Source organism: Anser anser (genome assembly GCF_964211835.1).
Source record: "Anser anser genome assembly, chromosome: 1".
Lineage (NCBI taxonomy): Eukaryota > Metazoa > Chordata > Aves > Anseriformes > Anatidae > Anser > Anser anser.
Genome location: NC_139720.1, coordinates 114,502,684 through 114,519,316, shown reverse-complemented (window position 1 = coordinate 114,519,316; position 16,633 = coordinate 114,502,684). Strand labels below are relative to the sequence as shown.

The 16,633-nt window shown below is 36.5% G+C and overlaps 1 protein-coding gene across 2 annotated transcripts in view; it reads left to right on the top strand.

The window, feature by feature from the left end:
- Positions 1-16,632, top strand: part of HLCS (holocarboxylase synthetase) — a 126,659-nt gene extending 110,027 nt beyond the window's left edge. For both annotated transcript variants that reach the window (XM_083814025.1, XM_083814026.1), the window contains 5 exons: positions 3,584-3,651; positions 4,722-4,882; positions 8,133-8,247; positions 11,613-11,826; positions 12,283-16,632. In XM_083814025.1, coding sequence (XP_083670151.1) covers positions 3,584-3,651; positions 4,722-4,882; positions 8,133-8,247; positions 11,613-11,826; positions 12,283-12,451 — 727 coding nt within the window. In that variant the 3' untranslated portion in view covers positions 12,452-16,632. The remainder of the gene's footprint in view (positions 1-3,583; positions 3,652-4,721; positions 4,883-8,132; positions 8,248-11,612; positions 11,827-12,282) is intronic.
- Position 16,633: the final 1 nt, after the last annotated feature.

Genomic DNA, 16,633 nt, shown 5'->3' with positions numbered 1-16,633 from the left:
CCCTTCTTCCTTCTGGTCTGTAACAATTTCCCTGTCTCCATGATGTCATTCGTGCTGGCTTCTCCTCTGATCATGGTCCACCAGCCCTCAATCAGCCTACTGCCTACATTACAGAAAAATGCCTTATGTTTGAGCTGTTCCTTCAGGATTTCATGTTCTCTTGAAAACAGGCTTCCGGGTAGGCAACAGAGACCCAAATCAGTGCTGCCACTAGGGAAGGTCTCACAGAGTGGACTCGAGACCTGTTATGCTTGGCCAGCATGCCCTCTAGCAGGCCATTCAGGATGCACAGCTTGGAGTCAGACACAGCACCGTGCAGTTAAAGGCTATGAATTGTAAATGGATGGCAGTGGAGAGTTTAGGAAAGATTCTATTGGCCACACTGCTTATTTTCAAACTAGACATAACGGAGAGAAACAGTGGTTATAAAGAAGTAAGGCAAGTGTTTGGTCCACCTTTTTGTTCAAAGTAATGCAAGAAACTCATCAAGAGACATAGGCCTTTCCATTTGACTAAACATTGAAAGTTTTGTTTTTATGTTGTTTTATAATTCTCTGTGTAAATAGTAGTTACAAACAAGCTATCTGAGAGTGAGATTTTCAGGCAAGAAACTTGGGAGTGAAGTGACTTCATAACTTACCCTCTTGTGCCCAGGTATTTTAACATCTGGAATGTAATGTTGCCTCTTGTAATACCTCTGCAATACTGTAACACAGCAGGATGCATTAATGAGAATTTCAACCTTAAACCCACAACATCAATGAAATTTATAGTTGTCAGGCTGTTAACATTATTCAAAACATAGTTTTTGTGGTTTCAATTCCCATATTACATTCATGTAGGAAGAAAAGTCATTGTGTTGACTAGTCATGAAGACAGATACTTTCTTCGACTTGAAATTTCTATGAAACAATTGCGTATTGTTTATTACTCTTGACACCATTCATAGGATGTGTTACAGGATGGTGGGTTGTGTGTATACAATCTCTCTCATAATCTTTCAATTGTTTTAATATTCCTGAGTACCAAAAGTGCCTTGCTTACATTTTGGAAAATAACACAAAAATGTTCAAAGCAGAGAACAGAAATTTACCTAAAATTAAAGTATCTTCTTCTATGATCATGTAAATGCTGTCCGATATCCTTCCTGATGCATAAATTTGTTTTCAGATGTTTCATGTTCTGTATCTCAGTGTGTTCTTTTGACCTGAAGTGTAGAGCAAGCCAGAAAAAAAAAAAAAAAGAATTTCATGAAGGCAAAAATTTAGGGGAAAAATATGTTGAACATTGTGACTAAGTTACTCTGCAGAAAAATGAAATAGTTAAGTCTGCAACTGATTAAGTTGAAAGAAAAGAGGGGAAGTCAATATGTAAAAAAGTGCACGTACAGTTACTCTTTCTGGTAAGGAAAATACAAGTTGTGTCTCCCAGAAAAAAAAAAAAAAAAAAAACAAAACAAAACAACGAGCACACAATTTACAAAGCTCTGAAGTTGGAGGGGATTGTGTTTTTTGGTTTTTTGTTTTTTTTGTTGTTTTTTTTTCTCTTTTACCATCATAGTCTTTATGGTAATTCCAGAACAATCTCAGGAAGTAGTAAAAATAAATCTATCTGTCCCTTGCTGTATCAGTCTGGGTATTAACAACTTCCCCATGTTGTGTCCGTCTTAAAGAATTTCTTCCTGACCCTTAAAAGCACAAACTCAGTCTCTGTGTTTAATATGTTGTTACCTGCTGCCAAGCCTCTAATAGCTACATTCATGTGTGCTGTTAATCATATCTCTTTGTTCTAAAACCTGTGTTTTGGATTCATAATTACTTTTTTTCCTGCTCTGATTATTTTCCTCCCATCATGGCAGCACATGACTTTTTTTTTGCCTATTTATAAACAAGTATGAATGGAGAAGAAACAGAAATCAGTGTATTTTGACAAAGCCTGTAATCTCTTCCTAACTGTACTTCCAAATTTAAATTAGATTTTCTTGTTGCAAAACCATGAACTTGCTGTTGTAACTGAAATCATGCTTTTCCCAGATGACAGTGCTGAAGCCACATGGGGGGCATAAAGAGCTGCCTAAGATTTTCTGCTAGGTCCCAGCATAAGTGGAGGTGTATTTTTAATGCTGAAGGTAGATGGGTGATCCTGGTCTCAACGCCTAATCAATAGTGTCCAAAGGAAGGAATTATCGAGCCATATTACATGTGAAACGGAAGGGGACTGGTAAAAAGATCTGGCTATTGCTGACTGATGATGTCTCACTGATTCTGTGGTTCTGTGGAAAAACATCGTTGGGCCTGTTATGGCTTCGTCAGTTTTGGTTCAAGTATTTCAGATGAGTGAAGGCATTTATGATCCAGACTTTGCTTGGGCCCTCACGTAACCTACCATTTTGATGATTATGAAAGCAAGTCAGCCATCTGAAAGCTATTCTGAAACTTTTTGCTACTGATGTCGCCCCAGCAGTTACTAAAGCCCTACTTTGCAAACTGAAGCAGGAGAGATGGATGGTTCCTTAACTTGATGTCTGCCAAAATGTTTGTGCCTAGTGAGCAGTCGGGGTACATTTCTGCTTGGAGCTGGTCCCTTCTGCTCAGGGATACTTGCTTGATTTCTGAACTTGAAAGGCCTCTCGTATGTATCTGAAATTCAGAGGAAATAACTCTGAAGGATTGGACTGCACTTATCTCCGAGACAAGACCACTTTTATATGAATGAACAACATGATATTTGTGCCCATATTGGAAGGAGGTTTTTAGGCTATAAATCACTCTCTGGGTTTGCCTTGCTGGCACCATCTTGAATATCTATTTTATCTGTTAAATAACTCTTCCCAAAAATGTGAAATGAAGAAGGATCACAGCACAGTTCAGATCTGTTTTAAAGCGGCTCGAACTAAGTTCTCACAGTAGGGTTTTTTTCTTCCTTTTTAAAGTCGTGCATTGACTCATTTGGTGGTGTTAAAGTGCACTTTCTACTTATCCCCAGAGGAAAGTTAGTATTCTTTTAAGTGAAACTATTTTAAAAGCAGAACACAAGCCTAAAATAAGCCAGTGTTCTCTAGAGCTCTCAGAAGGTGTAGATTTATTTACTGTAGTTAAATCATAATTAGTTCTCAGGGGATAGTGTATCTTTTAAACTGCTTTATTGCCACCATATTGGTTTTCTAAATAATCAGAAACTGCTGCTGTTATATTCTGTAGTATGAACAAAAATTTGCTTTAAGTAGAAACAAATGTCTAGAATTGCTAGTTGTCACTTACTGAAGATAGCGACACGCAAAAAAATAAGCACTTCAAGAAAATGTGAAGAAATACAAAGCGTATGTTATCAGAAGGCACCTTAAATGAACTATGGCTATAACTTTTTCCAGTGTAACAGATACGGTAATGTTTTACATGATAATTTTTCAATTAATCTTTTTTAATATTCTAATGCTTTTTGGTCAAGAATAAATATTAACTGAAAACGGATAAATGGTAGTGCAATGTTAAAGTAAAATATTACCTGATATTTAAACCTAGATTTTCATGAATGTAGCTTAGTGTTCCAGCTGATAAACATTTTTTTTTTCCTTAATTGGCAGGTTAATGTTCAAGTTGCCTGAGGAGATGGGTTTAATAGCAATTGCTGTTCGACAAACAGAAGGGAAAGGTTAGTAAGTTTCCTTCTTGTGCTAATAAATGCATATTAAACATACAAAATAGGACATTTTAATGTCATATAGCTTTGTTAAAGATACATTATGAGTATTTTTGATAATAAACTACAGAATAATAGTGTTCTCTTCTCCTCCTGCTTGAACTGTGGATTTAAACTCAAAACCTAAGTTAACAGAGACCAAAGTAAACGTTTTCAGGATGTTTGGTGGCTTTTGCAGAAATGATTTAGTGGTCTTCTACTTTCTGCCAGAAAGTCTCCAGTCATGGAAACTGCCATCACTACATTTAGTGTAATACAATTCAGACTTCCAAATCAGAACTCCGGTTTGATTTAACTAGAACAAGACTGGGTTGTCAGACTGGAAGACTTTTGTCAGAGAGGTTTTGTTGAGTCTACAGGACTGTCTTGAAACATCATGTGGGCTTTCACAATCTTTTGCAAGTAAATACAAGCGGGTTATGCCTCTTGTCTAGAAAAGTGCTACCACTGATATAAAAGTCACTTTCAGTTTATTAGAAAAGCACAGTGCCCAGCGTAATAAGCTTTTCTGAGCACACATCTATATAAAGTCAGTTAGCTGGTTTCTGACTCAGATCTAGCATGTGTCAAGTTGATTCACAGTGTGGATGGATTTGTAGACACATACAGAGGATCTTCACAAATATTTCTTCACTCAAACAAAGCAAGATTATTTGAAATGTGTATGTTACCAAATACTAGGCAAAGCTTGGAAGCAAGTAATTTAGGACATTATAGGAAACCAGTAGCAGAATGCACTCTAAACAATCTGCTTTGTTTGTTGCTGTTGCGTGTAGGGGTGGGGTGGGTTTTTTTGTTGGTTTTTTTTTTTTTTTGATTTAAAAAAGATAGAGCTTTGCACTTTAGCTTTTTAAATTTCAAAATAAGTTTGGAAACTCCTTTATAGGACTTATTGTATGTTCTCAGGTTGGTACTATTGAATCTTTCTCTTCTGTAGTTGCCTACATTAACAAAGTGATGTTTTTAATAAATATTTTTTTCCTGTGTTGAAATCAATATTTTTTTTTCTTTCCCCTCCCCAGGTCGTGGTGGAAATGTTTGGCTCAGTCCCATGGGTTGTGCACTATCCACTTTACATATTACAGTTCCTCTACATTCCAACTTGGGCCAGAGAATTCCTTTTATTCAACACCTAGTGTCCTTGGCAATGGTAGAGTCAGTTAGATCAATACCAGGATATGAGGTATCTCACTTTAATTTTATCAAAATTCCTGTTTCTGTTTCCATTTTCCTTAAATTCTGAGTATTTACTATGTCTTCTTTGCATCGAATGACTCAACACTAATACAGTTGTAAACAACAGTAGTAAGTTTAGCCTTCATACGTACTTAATTTATATGTTTTAAGAAATCTAGTATGCATATGATGAATACTGTCTTTTATCGAGCTGATTAAGTATACTACCCTCATTTCACTCATAATCTGATGAAACTTAAGACTCAGTCTTCAGCAATAAAGAAAATGTCTTTTTTGTTTGTCTAACAATTGAGTTGATTTGCTTTGGTTCTGAAGGAGTTGGGGAAGAGGGAGGAAGGAAAAATGAATAAAACTGACAAATCCTTTTCTGCTTTTTTTTGTCAGTTCTGTTTCAGTGGTCATTTTATCCCTTTTAAAGGATTTTTCCAACCCTTGTTTAAAGTTGAAAACTGATTTCTAAGGCAAGAACTTAGGAGTATTGCTCTCAAGAGGGAATCAAGTGTCCTGTCATCAGTATTAAAATGAAGAACCAGTCTTCTTCATCACCTCATATATCTCCTTTTTAATGTTACCATTTCCTAATATTTGCTAACTATAAAACTTTGGTATTTTACAGAAGTAGTTAACTAAAGCATATGTTTCCTATATTACAGAAAATCAATGACTTATACACATTTACACATGAACTTTATTATAGTGGCACCCAGTAGCTTTGCTGAAGTTTAGGGTCTGTCAGCCTTTCTATTAAAACCTTCTAACTTCAGTGCTTCATAACTTGACTATAAAAACAAAATGCTTTAGGCTAAAATTTGCAATATAAAATATTTGGCTAGAGTGAATAATTTAACCATTTAGAATAGAAGGGACAAGGGTTAGTTTTATAAAATATGAGTCTGACTGGGGAAGGAGTTAATTTATGAATGGAGGTGGTTTTGCTTCTGTATGCCTACCCTGATATACTGTGGCATTTTGTATTTTATTGCATTCAAGAGGAAGAATGTGACTGATGTACTAAATATTACTATAAAGATAATATGTACCACTAATGCAGATACTGGGATACCAAACTTATTTGGACACTTCCTGTGTTCCCAGTAGCTTGGTATGTCCCAGGCAAAGCTGCTGAATCTCCTTTGAAGTAGAAAAATACATACTAAAAAGTCTTCCAATACACATCCTGGCGATATTTGAGAGGATTTAATTCTGTTGTGGTGTCCCATCCCACCCCCCAGGAAGTCAAGTCCTAGACAATGGGTTAAAAAAGTGTTAAGGGTCTGGACTCAAGTACATTGAAGCAAGGAAATTCAAGGATTTGTCTGAAACTCAGAGCTTCAATTTGTCCTTTATTTAGACTTGTGTGTTGCAGGGCTTTTCTTTATGTCAGATGAACAGCCATGCCATACAAACTGTAGCAGCTGAAAACAATGGGCTAATATAGAGAAGTGGTTTTATTCTTACCTCTGCATTTCTTTACCTCTGTGGGAGTATGGGGAATCTTAATATTTCTTTAACACACTTTAATGGGGTTTGTTATGCCCAAAGTCCATTTCAGGATTTCCATAGACAGATATGAAATGCGTGTGTTTCAGTTTATCGTTTTTAGGATTCTGTCATGAATGTTTGCAGCTCTAAATAGGCAGCGACTGAGGCCTTTGTTCTGGGCTCTCTTTTGACAAACTCTGACAGTTCAATTGTAAGTTTTCCTGTCAGATGTTAGTGCTGCAAATTCAAACAAGCTTATATCCAGAGAGTGCTTTGCTTTCCCATTCTGAGAACAGCAGAAATCTCACTCTAGTAAAGGAAAATAAGAACATGCTCCACTCCCATTGTGCCTTACCCATCATTTCTTTGACACTCTGATAGTTATGCAGAACCTTGTCACTCTGTTTTGTGGCAAACAACACGAGTCTTCACTGTGTAGTTTGTTTCATGAAAATACCCCACTGGCTTGTTTGCTTTTCATGCTTGCTTGTGACCTCAGTTGCCACGCTAAATAAGTGCCCAGTGTCTTACAGGCATATGGATTCCCTAAGTAAAATCTAGTGAATATATTGTCATTCTTTTGCAGAAGGAAAGTGATGTCTCCTTTGGTTACCTTCAGAAGGTCTCTTAACACTGATAATACTGTTTAACTGTGGCATACTTTGCATGTCTCAAGAGTCTTCTCTAAATCCTTTCACAGTGTGAAGAGTCAGGTTGTTTTTTTGTAATGAATATGAATTGGTGGTATTCTCTTAGCATGCTTTGATAGCAAAATCAGTTAGTATTTCCTGTCAATGTATGTATAATGGACTCCTCTCTGGCCTTTAAATCTGTCAGAGAAGTAGACATGGATCCAGGTGCAGTTTTCACACATCCTGTAAAGGGATTTTATAATCTACAATAGGAGAGAATATGGCTCTTGTAGTCCTGGAGCACCTCCCATAATCTGCCTCTTGGGATACGGTCATATGCAGTTTTTCAAACTACAAGAAGCACATTACTTTCTTTTTGTGTTTAAGTAGCCAGTGCAAAGTTCAGTTCAGTTCTATGGTTTCAACAAAAACTTCTCTATTGCGCTGGAACAGTGTCATACAACACAGTTTGTGTTTCCAGCTCCACGGTTTCAGCATAGCTGCCGAAAGCATGAATATATTTAGAATATTACTGAAGTATTTACATAGTTGTGAACTGGAATTTCTCCTGTCTGCTAAGTTCAAGAAGTCATTGTCTCTTTGTCTGGTTTCTGCAAGGATCCTCAAATCTAGAGTTGATATTATTGTAGATTTACTCTGATCACTTATACTTCATCAGCAGTGACCCACACTTGCTGCCAGTTTTCATCTTTCTTGGACAGATCTTTCAGTTCTTTAACAGGGCATAATGAACGAAGTAAGTGAATTCTATAAAACCGTATGATTTTGATTCTATAAACCTCTACTATCTTTAGTTCTCCTTTTGGTTGCTCTAAGACTTTATTATCTACCATTATTTATTTATTTTTTAACTAAATTTAAACTTTTCTCTGACAGCTGTCAACCTCTTTAGTAGACCATGTAACCATGTTACCATGATTTTATCAGTAACACTTGTGAAACCCTTAAATAGGTTCTTATTATGAGGAGTTGACAGTATCGTATCCAGTGTGGCAAAGAGGTACAGAAAATATAGAATATGGAGTGATGAATGAGCCATGTTCTTATAATCAGTTTCAGAGAGCAAATTGTTTCTAAATGTGTATGGTTTTGTTTCTTTAGGACATTGAACTGCGAGTAAAATGGCCAAATGATATTTATTACAGTGATCTTATGAAGCTTGGTGGAGTTCTGGTAACCTCTACACTTATTGAAACAACATTTCATATACTTATTGGTAAATGTCTACTTTTAAGCTTTTCTATAATGTTTTTGTTGTTGTTTGTTTGTTTGTTTGTTTTCCCTAAAGAAATTTGCTGTTAATGTGTTTATGAGTTCAAATGATAAGGACAAGAAGAAATAATGACAGCAGGCATAAGGAAATAAAGCACAGTATTAAAAAAAAGAAAGCACATAAAGTAAATGTTTTCATTCTTCTTAAGAATTCCATATGCTTGACAAGGAAAACATAAATGCAAGCATCTAGGCTGGTGTAGTGGAATTCAAAGAAAGAGCATTACAGGAGAGAGGGAAAATGTCCTTGATCTATTGCAAAACTAGTAGAATATACAGAAAAATGTATGATTTTTTGGTTTTCATTTTTTTTGCAACATGACAAATAGGTAAATAAATAACATGCCATTTAAATCAGGAGAGAAAGAGCTATGTACACATTGTAATGTTTTCATTTCTCCTTTTGTCCTTTTAAATTTATTTGTAACTTGCCTCTGTTGATATCTTTTCAGAAATTGGCATATTGCCAGTGAAGCAGCAGTGTAGTAATTATTTGATTAAATACTCTCTTTCTTTAGTTCTCTGAAAACATAAAATTTGCAAAGTGGTTAGGAAGGCTGGGAGGAGCAGGGTAAGGAATGACAGACTATTTGTTCATTTTGAAGATGAACAGTCTATCTGGAAGGCTGATTCCAAAAAGGTAGCAAGGCCAGTCCCAAAAAGACTGTATGTGTATTTTCCAGGAAATGCCAGTGCTTTAACAGGGAAAGACATCAAAGTATCTCCACCACCTTCTTCTGTGAAGCTTGCCCAACCATTATATTTTCTGTTTAATTGTTATATCCTCATTTTGGAGATGGTCTACATTTATAGAATGGAAGTTACACCCAGATGCTTAAAGAGTCTCTCTTTGCCCCATCAACCATTTACAGCTTCCATGTGTTCTTCCAGCGCCTGAGCTGGTTGACACAAGAAAAGCAAATAATGGCTTTAAAACTGTTCCTCTTGTCAAATGTCTCTTTGTACATGACAGCTTAGTTCTGCACCTCGAGCTGTTTATTGCAAACACCAAAACATTCAAATTAAAATGGAAACTTGCTGTATGCATTCTCTCTGATGCCCATAGGAGTCATCTTGGTGATGATAGCTCTGAAGTATAAACAAAATATACATTTTCATCAGCATTTCATCTTAGAAGCTTCCAGCCAAAAGAGAGTTACTTGTTATATACTACTCCAAGGATCTTTTCCATCATTTCAGTGATGGCACTGGGAGCAGTAAGGGTGACTCATGACACCTAATTTCTCTTATTAGTAGTAGCAACGAGATCAAAATTCTGCAACAGCGAAGATAAGCTAGATGCATCATCCTCTTTCTACAGTCGTGCAGATTCCTTTCCTAGACCTTAGCACTCATAAAGAAAATCCCATGAGGGTAATGATCAAAATCACACGTCATGTACATGGCTTTACTGCTCTGAGAAATACCTCAGAAGAAGTGGGCAAGAGACAGACCTGCCTTCTCACCTGTACCGTGTGCTTGAGGCCTCACAGATGGCACAGTTTATGTTCATACTGGTGTGAAAAAGGAAGAAAAAAAGAACACATTTTAAACATTATTTTTAAAAACTTTTTTTAAAGTACTTAATTGTTGTAGGACTTTGGGAAGAGGAGTTCTGCAGAATACACTTCTTTGGTGTAAGGGCCAGATTCAGAACAGATGTAGGTAGCCAAATATAAACGGACTGAAAGGGACAGCCAACGTGCCTGACGTGCAAAAGCTCTGTCTACCTCTGTGTGGAGCTAAGGGATGGATGCCTGCTTGGAGTAGGGGAGAACAGTGCGCAGATGCTCAAGGCAGTAGTAGCCCTAGAATTGGAAGATGTGTTAGTCACATCAACATGCTGCAAGGTCAGTGTTAAATTATTATTATTTACTCTTCTCACATGGGCAAGAAAAGATGCCCTAAGAGTCCTGAGCACTTCATATTTTTCAGATTAGCTGTCTACATTTTTGCCACCATGCTTATTCCCAGGTGCTACTGCCTCATCTGAGCTCATCATCTCAGTATGTTTCTCATGTCCATTTCAGTTTTAGGAAACTAGTGATCTACATACATACACACCTGAGTGCCTTTAGCCTGCAGATGAACTCAAAGGCTACATTTTGCACCCTGACAGTACATAGCAGAGCATAATGAGCACTGTCATTCTTTCTTCACTTGTATTATATTTGAGTTTAAACAGCTGAGTTGTGATCTGCTGGCGTGGCATATTATTTTTTCCAGTTCATTTTCCTTTGTATCTTCCTGATAATACATCTTCCTCATTTCAGTGAGGTTGATATCCTGGCATTGATATTACTGTGGCTTCCTTCTATGAATTCTCTGGTTAGTTAGAAGTCAAAAACTCCTTTTCACTGAAGAGATCCTTCTCCTCATGGTTAATACAAATTAATTCCATATATGAACAGTCTCATTAATAGCAAATTTACAAAACAATGCATCTGGACCTTCCTACAGATGGAGGTGCATCATGTCTAAACCTGATTGACAGGACTGGTGTTTTATCCCAAATGTCTGAGGAAAGAAAAATCCAAATTATTAGGAGAAAAAATAAACAGGTAATACAATATATTTCTTTACATCCCTTGAAGCCTGTTTCAGCAGGCTGCAAAAAAGGCCCCAGGAGGCATATTTAAATAAGAAAGGCATTCTGCCAACGTTATTCTAGCTGGAGAAATCTCAGTGAGAGACTTGAGGCTTCTAAAGGATATGCTGTGGTAAAATAGATTAAGCAAACTGAAGTCTTACCCAGCAAACTTAAATCTTCTGGGCTTTTCACAGCAAGCCAAACAAGTCGTATCAGCTGAGTAACAATGCTTAATTTTCAGAAAATGAAATCAGCTAACTGCAGTAAACAGAAAGTATTCTTAATTAAATTTTAAACTGAAAGATAAAACTGCGTCTCAGAGTATGATCAAGGATTTGCTCTCAATTAGCTAACTACCTGTCTACTTAGAGTGAGTAAAAGAATTTCTCACTTTGATGTTATTATAACCAATATGCAAGTTGCCACTTCACATCTTACTAAACCTCCATGATAGGGTATTGTTTTGTTGAAAGGACTGTACTGGATTTACTTCTACAATTTTGAAGAGGCACTTTAAGGACAAGAACCAAGTCAAATCTGGACTGTAATTTGTAATTATGCAAATAGAAAGATTTAAAGGTGTAAGAGACTGAAGAAATACTGCAAAAAAATCCTCAGAGATAATAATATATCAACTAGTTGAAGTACAAACTTTTTAGTAGAGACAAAATAGTCATATTTACAAATCCTGTCCCATTCTTTTGGTTTGTCTTCTTCAGGCTTTGGATTTAATGTGAATAACAGCAACCCCACCATATGCATCAATGACCTCATCACAAAATTTAATAAGGAAGAGGGGACAAAACTTAAGCCTTTAACTGCAGACTGCCTTATTGCAAGAACTGTAACTGTGCTAGAGAGGCTTATAGATATTTTTCAGGAGAAAGGGCCCAACGGAGTTCTTCCCCGTTACTACAAGTACTGGATACACAGGTAAGCATAATGATCTTCTCTTTTAAGAAAGTTAGAGATAACTCATGGATGTTTTATCTTCCATTTTCAATGTTCTACCAGGTTGCCTTTAAAACTGGTGACTTAACTGAAATATATATTCCTAAGTAGCATGTGATTCTTTGGTGAGAATGAAAATAACACATAGTAAAATCAATGGACTAGCACAGGTTAAAGAGTGTTTCTAGGTATTTTACAAAGCTGCTGTAGTCATGTCTTTTACCAAAAGGAAAAAAAAAAAAAAAGAGGGGACGGAGGTCTTACTGTTAATTCCACAGAAAGAAAGTAAAGCAGGAAAGAGAAAATATTGCCGAAAAACTTTCTCTGTTAAGAACCCATAAAGTGAGAATATTCTACTAGATAGTAGTCCTCTATGTTATTTTTTTATTGTTTCTGCAATCAATTAATTCATAACTGTCTGTTTTTCTTTAACTACAGTGGTAAGCAAGTCCATCTCTACAATGAAGAGGGCCCAATTGCATGGATAGTTGGGATAGATGATTATGGATTCCTTCAAGTTCATGAAGAAGGCAAAGGTGTAGAGTCTGTGCATCCAGACGGCAACTCTTTTGACATGCTGAGAAACCTCATAATCCCAAAGCATTAGTAGTCCTCAGAACTCACAATGCAAAAGGAGGCTCTTTACTATTCAACACCAAGCAGCTAAACTTGGTTAAAGGTGGGAGGGTGGTTGATGGCGTGGTTGTTTGTTTTTTTTTTTTCTCTTCCAATTTCTAATGTCTTTGTTCTTTGAGATGGATAACTTCAAGAGTTTAAGAGGAAGTAATTATCTTTTGCTAAAGTCCTCTATTCTGTTGCATTAACTTAAAAACACATCTACGTTGCCATTCTTTATAAGCACCTATTCTTTAAAAGGACCCTGATTTCAAAGGAGTACTTTGTAATGAACAGAACTTCTTCTTCGATTACACACTGTATTTGGCTAAATCTTTTGTTTTCAGAAGGGGTGTTTTCATTGTGCTTAGCGCTATACAGTACAAGATTTACATATTTACCATGTTTTTATTAACTAGATTCAGGGTTTTTTTGTTGTCTGCAGTGGAATCATCTAGAAGAGCTCATCATATATTTCTGAATTAGTGGGCTTACCGCTGTGCTTAGCTTCAGGTCTAAGTAGAACCTTGCTGACTTGGTTCTTCTCCATATGGACCTGTACAACAGTTTACATACTGTGCTTTGGTCTCAAGTCTGCAACGCTGTCATGGCTGCCTTGAGTTTTTGGAGAGTTTTCCATCAGCTCGTAAGAACTGTGGTTGGTTATACCAATGTATTTTTGCTTTTCCTACTCCGTTGGATCTAAGCAAATCATCTCATATCTCCGTTAAATTATAGTCTTCTGAGAGGTTTTAGCCCTATAAGAATAGCCCACTGGAGGTCATGACGGGTGTAGCACCTAGTTGAAAAGCTCTTATCTGGGTTATCGTAGGATTCCATTCTAGGGGATGGAAGTCTAAACAGTTTAGAGTTTAATAGTAATTCCACTGTAATAGTAATGAAGTTAAGAGAATAAGTAAGAGAAAATGCCCCACTCTTTAAGATCCCTGCTGTAAACAGTTACTACAGTGAAAACAAGAAAACACACAGTTACCTGTGTCCAAATTCTCTTCCATCATTTCTGGTTTCACCCCTCCTTTCCCAAAGTAGGGCATCTGGTTTTGCTGTTAACCACTGAGAACAAGAGGTTTAACATCTGCTGACCTGGAAATAACTTGCTTTTGGGGCTGGCTGCACAGTGTTAGCGTGGTCATGTTTGGAAAACATCGTGAGGTAGGCATGTGGGATCTTCTGTGTGATAGGCAGCTTGTTGGGTTTTCTCCTGTGCAAGATGAATTTGTACCAGGAGGCTGGCCACCAGAGCACTTCAAATGGTTCTCTACAAACAAAAAGTTTATCATAGGTGTGATGTGGCCAGCTTCATTTCCTCAAGTAGGCAGCACTGCTTATTATGTTACCTGGTCCCTACTAAAGGTGGATCAGCCAAATTGGTTTCCACAAAGCACTTCTGTCTACTAGCCAGAAATGTTTTTTTTTTTTGGTTAAAGTTCACCTCATAAACAATCTGAACATGTTAGTAGATTGTTTCAGTTACAAAGCCAAGAACTCTTAAAGCAAGGAAGCTAGTCTGTAATGGTAATTTAAAGTAATCCTCACATATTAGGTTTTAGGTGGTTTGGCAGCAAGTGCTAAAAATTAAGTTGTCCCTCTTACATTTAGGACTTTTAGCTCCATATCACAGTATATTAGTGTGTGTGCCTGGTTGTCTGTCGTCTGCTGTTTTGTTTTCCCTTGTGATCTGCATCATATGAGACTGCACACCAATATTTCATAGAACTGTACAGTGGAGTGTAGACAGCTGTTAATTGGCTTAGTTAAAATGATACACATGAACACCGATTTTTACATTTTCCCACCAGATACTTCAAAGCTGCTTTTGGCTGTTAATTTTTGGCAGCTACCTTTATTTTAGAACCAAATATTGATGCATATTATAATTGAATGAAATTTGAGTCTAAGTTAATAAAGTTTAAATAAAAAAGAGCCCATTTATATATACATATATATAGCGTGTTTGTGGTTGTGCGTGTGTGTATGTACACATCTTTGTGCATCTTCACTTCTTTTTTACCTTTTCCTTCAAGTAGCTCATAAACGTTGCATGCTGCTGCTGGTCAGCTGTGGAAAGCAAAATTCTGGTACTGTTTTTTTCAACCACAGAGTTTTACAAAACTTTAGATCTGTATCTCAATATGAAATTTGTAGCTAAAACACTATCTGTTTTGGTACAGTAGACTATGCCAATAGGAAACATCGTTGATATCACTCATATTCCAGATACACTGATGAGTGCCTGTAGAGATTCCTTTTAATGATTAGGCTGGGCATCAGGTTTTGACTTGAATTGCTTCCTTAAAACATACTCTCCCTACGCTAGGGACAAGGACTGTATAAGAATGATGAGGAAAAATGATAAAACATGTTCCTGTTGGAAGGACATAATGGAGTACCTGCAAAATTTCACTTCACTAAGCTATCACAGTGAGCAGAAGGCAGATGTATTTTTTAATAGTAAAACGCTGCAATATTTCATGGTTGCTATCATTCCATTTTGGATTTCTTCATAGTCTTTTTTTAATGAAAAGCATGTTTTATTCTTGCTTTGAGTTGTAAGATTATTCTGAAAAGGTTTGCATTAAAACTTAGCACTGAACTTCCTTTCTATAAATAAGAACTAATCAAGTGTGGATTTGTCAGAGCATAGGTAGATGGTGTGGGAATACCACTTTGCCTCAACTTTTTAGTGGCCTCTTCCTGTGTGTGTAAAACTACCTTCTGTCTTGTGGAAGCAGCCTTGAGTTGAATAAAGCATTTGTTACAGACTTGACCTTTCCTTCAGAAGAACCAAAGAACTTCACAAAGAAAATTCATGTTATATACAGAGCAGTGGAATCAGGTCATTCTGGCTAGCAGCTGTTACTGTCAAGAACGCCAGTGAACCTTCCTATACCGCACTCATCTTAAGGTATTTGGGGAGCACAGCCAGTAATCTTATTCTTTTTATGGCAAACTTGGCACACCCAGAAAACCACAACATTTTTGTATTTTTGTTATTGTTCTTTACATAAGACAGACAAATGTGGTGTAGTGTGGTCTCTGAACATAGGTATGTAGAGAATCAGACATCTCCAGACCCAGAAGTAATGCACTGAAAATGTTTAATTTTATTAAATGTCTAGATTAGTAAACCACTTATTTCATTGTGAGGCTGATGTCATATCTTAAACTATTTTCTTGATGAAGTGCTTTCAAAAACATTTATTATGGTGTCCATATTTTTGTGACTTAATTTTTTTCTCCGAGACTGTTATAACGTTTCTTGAATTACACATTGTGCAAATATCTGTAGAGATTGTTTGTTGATCAGAAAACTTTTGCAGAGCAAGCAGAGTGTGTTGGCATGTCTGTGTTCAGAAAGAGTAAGCAGGTTGTGTCCAGACAGAACCAATGCTGTTTCCAAAGATTTGAAATAGTAATAATGTACTTAACATTTAAGAGTTCAAGCAGTACATCTCACTTCTATTAAAATGTTTTATAAGACTTCAGAGTGTTGTTAAAATCTATCCAGCAAATATAATATACTTCAAGGGCTATTATCTAGAAATAATATTAAAGTATTTAATTCTTTATGCTGCTGTTTAATTGTGCAACTGTTGGGGGGGTTTTAATTATTTTTTTGCTTTTTCTGATCCAGCTACAAGACCTCAGCAGTCTAAAAAATTACTCTCTGCAACTACTTTGTAATATGCAATAGCTACATCAATTTTTTCTGTAGTACAGCTTAGTAGGTGTTGTGAAAAAGATTTGTGCTGCTAACAGTTGATTCATTCCTGGGGGAAGCTGGCTTGATAAAAGCATTTGCATGCATAAGTTATGGTAGTGATGCACAGCAATGATCAGACACCAAAGAAATTAAATCTGGACTGAAGTAAGAACAGAGGTCAAAAAATGGTGGCATGCAGCAGAGTATCATCATGTAGCAAACAACTGAGAAAAAAGAACTGCAGGGAGGAATTGTAAACTGATGCTGTATTTGAATATCTTGCATTAGGGTGTTTCATTAGTGATTCTGTGTTATTTTCCATTCTCCAAGACTCTCCCTTTAAAATGTAATGTGGCTTAAACAGAAAACATAATTCCTTGTATTTTATGATACACTAACTGTCAAATATAGTGTCATAATTGAAATAAATTTTCAAATATACAGTGTTAT